The 10,543-nt window shown below is 39.4% G+C and overlaps 1 protein-coding gene across 3 annotated transcripts in view; it reads left to right on the forward strand.

The window, feature by feature from the left end:
* Window positions 1-10,321, forward strand: part of LOC146802275 (uncharacterized) — a 275,082-nt gene extending 264,761 nt beyond the window's left edge. For all 3 annotated transcript variants that reach the window (XM_085621850.1, XM_085621849.1, XM_085621851.1), the window contains 2 exons: window positions 8,429-8,537; window positions 9,827-10,321. In XM_085621850.1, the coding sequence (XP_085477976.1) occupies window positions 8,429-8,537; window positions 9,827-9,953 (236 nt within the window). In that variant the 3' untranslated portion in view covers window positions 9,954-10,321. The remainder of the gene's footprint in view (window positions 1-8,428; window positions 8,538-9,826) is intronic.
* Window positions 10,322-10,543: the final 222 nt, after the last annotated feature.

The raw sequence follows: 10,543 nt of genomic DNA on the forward strand, positions 1-10,543 counted from the left end.
CCATACGTGAGTGTAAAGTTACTCAAAAGTGTAAATTTACATTCCCCACTCTCTGAAATACAGAGTGGAGTGACTAAAAACATCAAATATGACCATAAAGTTACGCCTAGCAGGATATATTTGATGTTCCACACATTTGCAGAGACTCCACAGTCGAAGCAGAGATTTTCCTATACCAAAGTACAAAAACAATTATAAAAGTTTGTTAAATTTGTTAAACAAAATTTAAACAATAATTTAATTATTGGTATTTATGTTATGTATTTATTTAAATGTAGAACAATATAAAAATGTTACAGGATTAATAACCTAATTTTTATTTAAAAATTAATTATACAGAATATGTTAAATAAAAATAAAAATAATAGTTTTTGACGTATAAAGTTAAAAAAATCCCCAACTAAACTAAAACATTTTTTATTATATTCTAAAGATTACAAAAAGTATGTATATACCTAATTTAAAGTAATTTAGTTATGTTTGATAAAACCTAATAATACAATATTTTTTCATTCAAAAAAGGTTTATGAACGTGTTTATAAACACAATAATAAACAGGTTTTATTTATAGATAATTTTTTTAACATTAAATTAAATTTATTTATATTTCAAAATTGTTTACATAATTTAAATTAATGTTACATTATTTCCTTAGGGTTTTTATTTTAAGTCCCTGCCTCAATTATTTTTATTGTTGCTATACCAGTGACCGGCTATGTGTGATGCTGGACTTACTCCAGCTTTGAACGGGGCACATTTACTATTGTTTTGGTTCTGTTCTTACTAAGGTAAATATAGAAGGACATTTTGTGAATATGTATATTCTTACTCTTTCACGAGTGGGAGCATGCCCTAACCTAAACCCTCCCATACTCCTCCCTCATCTCCTTCCTTTAGTCATGAATATTCCCTATTTTCCAGCCATTCCACTCTTTCTCTCTCACATTTTCTACTAAAACTGATATTTTCGTGTACGGAGATCTACTCAATTGGGCAATGTTCATCACTCATAAAAGACAGGCTAGGTGGAGGCGTAAACCTCTGCCCGTAGGAATGTGAATAGCATTTTGCAGTACTTTATTAGTAGTATTCTAGCACTACTAACATACTCAAAATGCAGCAAACAAGTATATTATAAACAAAGAAAGCACACACACATACACACTGTATAGTATGTGCACATATGGAAAATGTGCAGCATGTACAGGAGCAGTTATGAGTTTGTTCTCCCATTTGATTAATTTCTGTTGCAGTTGAGGGAACAGTGGGCTTCCGGAGATAAACATGAGAATGTGGTAGCTTGCAAGAGACCATCACAAACCTGTGTATATGCTTATTTCCTTCTGCTTGTCACTTACTTGGATTGACAGAAAAAGAAATAGAGAGAGACAGAGAGAGAGAGCAAGAGAGACAATGGGATGACCTATTCCTTTTGTCCCAAGGTGGTGGCCTGAATGCTCCTGTGCTGTGGGTTAGGACTAGCTATAAGTGGCCAGGTTAAACTCCTCATCCCCGTGTTTATTCTTGGAAAATGATACTGTTAGGGTAGAGCACTCCTTTGGTAAACTAAGATATGTGCTGAATCCCGCTTTGATGTGTAGAGTTGTTCATTAAAAAAAATTAACTGCTCTAAAAGCATGACTGTGCTAAAAACTAAAACTCATATATCCATAAAAATAGCAGCATGTTTTTGAAGGAGATCTGAAAGTGGCATGGGACGATATAGTAAAGTCTTTTCATGCAGTACTGTACACGCCAAAGTGTTGAACAAGTAGTTCGCTTGTGCAAAAAAGTCTTCCCCTTTACCCCCTGAAAAAATGAAAGTGTGTGGAACAGTCAAATTTGACACTTACCCATGCATTTTGAAAAATAGTTCCTTTGAAGATTTTGGGAGGCACTACTGCACCTGATAAATACTCATACGGTATTTATGTGGTCCGGTATTTTTATCCCTTGTCTGAATTCCGCACCAGAAAATTGTTTCTAAGGCGATAATATCACATATTGGCTTTTTTGAGCTGGGAAACTCGCAATATTATTATAATGTTAAAGATTTTTCCAAGGTGCCATTTTGGGTAACACATTTTTTGAGCACATTAGTCATGTTAACGATGCATACGAACTTAACCAAAGTCCTAATGATTATGTGCTTAAAATGTGATGATTATCTGTTTAGTTCAAATTAATGCAGCTTCTGGTGTTCTATCCTTCTCTGCTCATTTCCCCCTCCCATTCAGCTACAAGTATTCTCTCCCCACAGTTTCTGCAGAACCTGGAGAGCAATGTCACAAATAGATTGTAGTGTTAGAAAGCATGTTTTGTGAATTAAACTTTCCATCATGTATCTCATGTATCATTTTGAAGGATTTCTACAGGAAGCTCCAATGCAGGCATGCAGAATAACATGATTCTATGGGCTATTGTTAAGAAATGTTTCAAATTTGTGTTGTACATCTCCAGAGTGCAGTTGCTGAGGAAACGAGTGGAAGATTTCTGTTACCATAAGAAATGGGTTAGTTAGGGTTAAAAAACTTTTGAATTTACCAAATTGCTTTTGATTTACCAATGCAGCCTAACCATAACCGTGCCATGCTGAATTTGCAGTTTTAATAATTAATATGCCTAAATTGTATATAAAATCCCTAGTTTTGAAAGATTGTGATGACTTTCTATTTTCCTCCCAAGACTCTGTCCAATTATTTTGACAGTTTCTTCCTCACTAGAATGTTGTTGCTACTCTTCATGAGTTTGACACTTAGGGCCTTATTATGATGCCGATCATTTCGGGAGTGGAACCGCCCGACAAGAGGTCGGCGATTTCACTCCTGATATTATCATGTGACCACCAGCACGGCGGTCTGAAACATAGCCTTTACCATTGCGGCCTGTGCTGCGACCCGGAAAAGGGCTGCAGCACAAGATGCAATGGTAAAGGGTATGTTTCTAAACATCTATGTGCCAGGCACCATGTGGTGCCGGGCACACAGTGCAGAGATGTTTGGGGGGCACCACATGTGCACCCCAGGCCACACAGCGGAGGACTAAGGGGACGGGGTCCCTGCTATGAGCCCCCAAAGTCACTTTCAAACAGCCTTTTCATGTCAGAAAGGCTGATATGGGAAGACTGTCGGAAAGGGACATCCTAATTCCTATGGCAGTGACTCCTCGGGCACGACTCCATTGTATGGATTAGGCCTTTGACCAACGCCCCAACGGTATCCAACCGCCAGCATCGCAATCTGGCAGTCGGACCAATGCCTTGGATGTCGGACGACAGCCACCGACGGCCTGTCGGTGGCAGTCGGTCTGACATTCTAATAAGGCCCATTGAATTTAGAGAGACGTTTATTAAGTGATTAGGGCTCTGTTGTGATTTATGATTCTGTATTTCAGAGTCTTTATGATAAAATTATGCTTCCTCTGTAATGTTTTCTTACCAATTCTGCACTAAACCTTTTAAACGTATTTTTGATCGAGAACAAGGTTCTTGAGTGGTCCAGTTTCTAAATAGGATTTTACTCTGCTAAGTTTGAGTTATTGATGTGGAGGGTAGTCTCTTACCGCTAGACCAATCAGAAGAATCTTGGGGCTGAACTACCTATCCATGTGTTTGCACCAAAATTAAAATGGAATGACCTTTCTCAGTATTTACCTTATTCAGCTGGCAGGATGTCTCAGCAAGCTACATGCTATGAGTCAAATTACGAGTCCCACAGGAATCCTCATTTGTTCACATATGAGAGTCAAAGGCAGAGATGTAACTTAGGCACCTGCAACCTCTGTGCCGCAGGAGTCACTCAACACCTCAGGGGGCCCTGGAAGTTTCCATAGGTCCCCTTTAAGCACAAAACTAATACATATCTCCGCGATATGGGAGGCTCAGTGGCCCCTCATCACATTCTGCAGGGGGCCCCATCATTTTGTGTTATGCCGCTGTTTGAAGATGTCTTCTGATGGTTTTCATCAGGTAAAACCTGCTAGAATTTGTGCAAGGAAAAACTGAAACATTCAAAGTTTTCACACCTTGGATTGTGGGAGAGCATGCAGCATTCCAAGGTGCTGAACTGAGAATGATGCAGTAATACAGCATCTGGCAAATACCTCACCCCACGGTATTGGCGTAAACTAGGAGTGCTTCTAACTATGTCAAAAGACCACAGAAATCACAATTAGCCAGTATATGTCATGAGTGTAGTGCAACAAATGTTTCAGAAATTATTTGAATGTGTGGCCTTTATTATGAATTTACTTCCTATAAGCAAACCAAGGAACCTGTAGCTGATTATGTACCTCAGAGTTGCTTTAATGCCAATGTACAGGAAGTACTATACTGTGAAGACCACACACAGAAACTTTGCTGTCACCTTTCTTTGCTGATTTTGTCAGAAAAACAATGACTTCATCCTAAACACCTTTTTCAAATGCCCATCAATTGACCTTCAGGATCTCAAAATGTGTTTTATCACCTCTAACCCTCACCAATCCATCACTGGTTCTAACCGAGTATGGGAGAAGCTTAATGTATACAATGGAATGACTTGAAAACCAACTGAACACAATGTGACAAAAACAATGAGACTGTCCTGCAAAACTGCGATGGTTTGATTATGATTTCCGTGGCAGCTAATCAATAGCTGATGTCTCTGCTTGTTATCTCTGCTGATTTTGCTTGAGATTCCATGAAATTGGATATCTAGTATAAGGCAGAGTATGCCAATTTCGGTGAGGGATATGAATGTTTTTGCTAAATACTCATTATATGATCTAATCTGCAGTATATATGGAAGAACTTCTACTCACTGAAAAAAAATTGAATATTGTAACCCAGCTGGAATAAAAACACTGATAAAAGTAAAAAGGGACTTTTTGACCTTCACAAAATTTACTTCGATTAGAGATATAATCGTTTTTCAAAGTGAGGCCCAAAGCTATATTCTTAAATGGAATTTATTGTAAGTAAACAGCGGTACAGATTCTTCCTGAAATAAGGTGCATTTTTAAGCAAGTTTCACTCTGACAACTGCACAATGCGTTCTGGGATTATTGGGGAAAGTTACCTTCAAAGTGCTCTCCTCAAAGTGGTAACTGGCGGTTGAACTCTCATGTCAATAAGGGGATTGCTCTAGGGCTCGAGGGTCTTTCTTTGAGAACCGCCGCTCTCTTTTGATATAAAATCTGTTTAAATAGGTGTATGATAGCGGGCTGTTTACCTTTTGCTTAGTTTTAATGAGAAGACATTCAAAATATTACACCGTTTTTGTATTCATTAGCTCCATGACGTGCTGGTGGAATTGATTCTCTTAAGTGCTATGTATTGCTGATTTGATGTTTTTTTTAATTTTTTGAATGTGTATGTTAAGGAATCGGGAAATGTGCAATACTTCTGTACAAATGTATTTCGTGGAGTTAAAGAACGTTGACTTGACTTCACTTGATATAACCACTGAAGCAGATGTGTTTGAGAATGCCTACTTGTTAATGGCAGCAAATATGACATCACTCAAGCATTCTGCTCCTCACATTGCACCTGAGGTTTCCAGTTAGTTTTTGTCCCTGAAACTTACAAAGCTACTTAAACCCGGCATCATGCAGTGCGTTAATGATACAAGATCATGGCCGGGCAGCCGCACACGGCACCAACAGTCAGGTCTGTACGTTCAAATGGTATATGGTATGTTGAATAGTTTTAATATAATGCAGACTTCACCATTTCCACAGGCCCCTTTGTAATGAATGGTGCTTGTAGGCTGATGATAGGCTACCCCAAAAGAGAATGAGTCGTTATTGGGCAATATGTATGACTCAACCCATGTAGGTATGTTGGTGGCCTTAAATACATTTAACGTCGCAATCGGAGGTAGTGGGTTTCTAATGGTCTAATGTTTATTTCTTGCACCCGTTATTGAGGTTTCATTGGAGGTAATGTGCATACAACAAACATTCCACGTGTTCCATTTGCCCTTGACTGATAAACTTCATGTTGTGAGTTATCATCATGGAAATATCCATGGAGAAAAAGCTGTTGGGTTGTGGTGTCGGAGTCTTCACACACCTTGGCAATACTCTCATCCACGTGTTCTGGTGTTGAGTTTGGTGTGTCTGTTTTTCTAATGGTCTAATATATGCAACTTAAAATAGCCACTTGCCGTCACCCAGTCGGCTTTCCGCATCCACTCTTCCCCTTAGGCAGGTCAGCACTGGTCGGCCGACTTTCAGAGTACAAATGATTGGGGTACCATGCTAATTTCGGATGTCCTAGATAATGACTGTCAGTAATCTCAGTGTCACTCTGCACAGTTCAAACCAAATAAAGATGACCCGTTTTTCCTGGAACTGGTCCCAAAGTAGGAAAAAGCTGCAAGGCATGAAAAACCTCCTTCGCAATGGTACTCATGAAGATGGAGACGACTGTTGAATGTATCACTAGGCATGAGACTCTTCCTTTTCAGGGCAGAGAGAAAAGCAGCCAAGATACCAGAATCAAGAAATGCAGCAGGACTTGAAGCTGCAGAAAAAAATGAAAAAACCTAGGACAAAATGTATAACATGTCAGCAATAAACACAATGAAGAAGAAATTTAAATGTGTAGGGACGTGCCCACTGCAAGGCAAAACCTCTTATATATTGCCCAGAAAGGAAAGGGTATCACAGGAAAATTCATAGGAAACCTTCTTGAAGATGTAAACATGGTACACAAATATGGGAATGCCAGTCATCTTTGATTGGGGAACTTAAACGGTTTGAACATGCCCACTAGAAGCAAAAGAGCTAATATGGTGAATGATGCAGGCAAGTGGTACTAATATCTCCAAGTGATCCCCCCAAATGTCTTAGAATTCCAAGCCAATGCTATTGGGAGCGCAGGGCACCATTGCAGTCCCATGCAGTGGCCCATGACGGCATCAGTTAGGCAGTCACTTAACCATCTCTCAGAGCGTGTGAAGTTGATCACCCCAAATCAATAAAGAGGACATCAAACTTATGGTGAGGTAAGGGGGCCCATGTGACTGAAGAGGTCAACACTGCAGCTGTGGGAACCAGCACTACCAGTAGGGACACTGCATACTTTTAGTGATGTTGAGGTCCCTCAACTGAGAGAATCTACTTGCAAAGTTTGGTAGAACCTTAATAGTCATGTATTTCCTGTTTTGATGGTGCTGGGATTTGTTTTGTTTAATATACCTGTACTTTTACCCTTCAGAGCAAAACAAGGGCATATCTACAAATATTTTGCAGCTCGGTAATCAGTCGCAATTCGATTGCAGATCGCAAAATTATGAAATCGTGTGAATGAAACACATTGGCAGACCTAATTTTAGTGTGGCGCGTGATTAACAAATTGGTATTTTATCAACTCGAACTAGCAATTCGTAAATAAGATATCACTATGTGCCACTCGCTATTCTTATGTTCATTCCATTGGCAGATAGCGAATAGTCGAGAAAAAAAAATTCTACAGATGCAATTTGCCACCAAGTCAAATCAGGTGGCAATCATGTGCAATTTATATAAACAGGACCAGAATGCATCACCTTTTTTCCAAATTGGCTGCTCTGTATGTCATGGCAAGGGGAATGAGGATGTAAGCTGGTTTGCAGAGAAAGAGTAGAAGATAGGAGAGAATCTTCAGACTGAGGTTTACACTTGTTGATCAAACATAGGAAGAGATATACATCAAATGCAGGCTAAGCAGTGCAATTACCTGATTGGTGATTTAAAACCTCAGCTCGAGAGGCACACCTTATGCAGTAAGTCCATCCCCACACATGTGCAGGTGTTATGTAGTTTGCATCTATTAGCATCTGTTAGCTTTCAAGATGTGATTGCAGCTGCTAGTGGTGCCTCACAGAGTTGCATTTCGTGATTTTTGCACGCATTTCTAGGATATATAGATGGTGCAAATGCCTATATGCCCACTGAATATCTTTTTATGAATAGAAAAAATACTAATTCTCTGAAAAATCTAGTGGTGTAGGATGCCAAAAAATGTACCCACATATATTGTAGCACTCATTTATATTAAGACATAGCAGAATTTTTCAAAGTCCACAAAGAAGAGATTTAGACAACTGATATTTATTGGGTAAATACAGATAACATCATATAACATACAGTTTATGTCTTATTGTAATCCCATAGCTAAATATCTGGTGTTTGTTTGTAGATGATAGCATGTAGGCCTTATGTCCATGGATCATGATGCCATATCTGTCCTCCACTACTCCCAATGACCAAAGGTATAATGTGGCTCATCGTAGAACCAAAGGCGTCATAGAATGCTCTTTTGGCTACTAAAGAGTTATTTCCGATGTCTGCAGAAGAGGGGTGGTGCCCTAAAGTACTCTCCTCTTAATCAGTTGCAAGATAGTTGCAACTTGTATACAATATAGCAATTAGAAAGGATTATCTTTTACTGTATCTGTTTCAGAGTCTGATGACAAAGAACAACCACTGCCACCACCTCCCAGACATGAGGAACCACAAGCTGCAGAAGGGAGTTTGAAACGTGATAACATAACCAACAATTATTTTTCAAGGTGAGTTTATAAATGCATGCAAAGTATTATCATCAATTACAAAGACACAATATAGGTTACATAACTAAACGCAACTTAATTTGCAGGTAACAGACTGTGGGGCAGATTTACAAGCACCTTGCGCCTCTTTGCGCTGCTATTGCGTCACTTTTTTCACTCAACGGCGGCGCAAACAATGCTTCCTATTTACAACGTGATGCATCTAGGGAGATGCGTCACGTTGTAAAGCCCTGCATCACATTATACCTGCGTCAGGTATAATGTATGCAGGGGGGCGTTCCTACGCAGGAAAGCCTCGTAAAAGTGACGCAGTGAAATCTACAAGATTTCACTGCGTCACTTTTAGGACACCACTGCGTCAATACCTTACGCCAAGCAGACGTAAGGAGTGATGCAGTGTAGTGGGAATAGGCCACACAATGCATTGCTGGAATTGCATTGTGCTTGCGACACGACTCCAGCAATGCGTGACTTTTCCCCCCACAGATGCGTCAGAATTTCTGAAGCATCTGTCAATCCTTCCGCCATGGTGCGCCTTATTGTAAATACGGTGCATCCATGGTGGCGCAAGCATTTTTTAGGGAGGCGCAAGGAAAGTGACGCATCTCTATAGATGCATCACTTTCTTCTAAATCTGCCCCTCTATATCTAAAAGGATACTTCCCTTTCCAGATGTTTTTTTCTGTTCAATCAAAACAATATGACATTTTTTAGCAATCTATTAAATCAACAGTTTGTTGCAAACTGATGTTTTGGATTCAAAGGGGCAGATTTACAAGCCCCTTGCGCCACTTTTGCGTCACTTTTCCCATGTTAAAAGTGACGCAAAAGTGGCGAAAGGGGCTTGTAAATTTGCCCCAAAATGCTCAGCACCACAACTGTGACTCCTAGTTTGGCGCACATTTAAACTGTCTGTAGTTGGGACTAGATTGGTAATCCTTTATTGCCCACTCCAACCTGTGGGTCACTTGCTATGCTGTTAATTTGCATGGTCTCAACAGCATCGGTGACCTGAATTTGTCCTCCAGCCACACATGTGCTGTAATTCTCTGTTTCCACCTATAAATTTACAGTGAGGCGAGATAAGGTTGTGATAGGCGATTGATGGCCCTAGTTGAACCTATCTAAGCAGCAAGAGGTATGGCACACCTTTTGCCTGTGCTATATGTTTTCATTGGCACATTTTTAATTGATTGCAATTTGATTTGCAGCTAGCGTACTTACCGCACTTTCAAACCCACCAGGGTTACATGTTTTTGATTTATAATTCTGATTTGCTTCTGTTGTAGGTGCTTCACCTTTCTAAGCCTCCAAAGATTTGTTGGCTTTCCGCAACTTCAGCATTTGCAACAGGGAACTGAGATTGAGTTTGTTGAGCCAGATGAGTGCCAAGTCTATATCTTCCCCACTCTTTAAATGGCCACACTAGATGTTCCTCTTCAACAGTTGGTGTAATGACCTTACTAACTTCTTCATCTGCGTGTCTATAACCTCTCGCTGCAGAACTTGCACTTGTGCTTTACAAATAATTTAAATTTACAAAAAAATTATTTAACATCAACATAACTTGCATTTGCAGCAAGTGTTGGACTGGGCTGGCTGACACTATCATAAAGATCAGCTACATGAATGTGTATGTCTCCTGGACTTTCCCCTTGCGAGTGCTCACTTTCTTCAGTTGGTGTATCTGTTAAAAAAATGGAAGGATACGATGTTAGTTATTTGGACTTTGAATTTCTTAAATTATATTTCTCACTTCTACTATTAAATTTGTTTGCACCACTATTTGTTTGTGTTTTATCACTTTATCCATGATGCTCTTCAAAGGTACATGGAGTTATAACGTTTTCGATGTATGAAGTATACTGTAGTATTTTCATTTTAGAACATTACCATAAGTTACTAATCGGTTTATTATTCTGGCTGAGACCTTTCATATACACTATTCACTAATACAATTCAATTCGTCACTTACCTTGACAAGGAAGCTCTGGGGTGTCAATGTC

The sequence above is a fragment of the Triturus cristatus genome, chromosome 8 (assembly GCF_964204655.1).
Source record: "Triturus cristatus chromosome 8, aTriCri1.1, whole genome shotgun sequence".
NCBI classification, from domain to species: domain Eukaryota; kingdom Metazoa; phylum Chordata; class Amphibia; order Caudata; family Salamandridae; genus Triturus; species Triturus cristatus.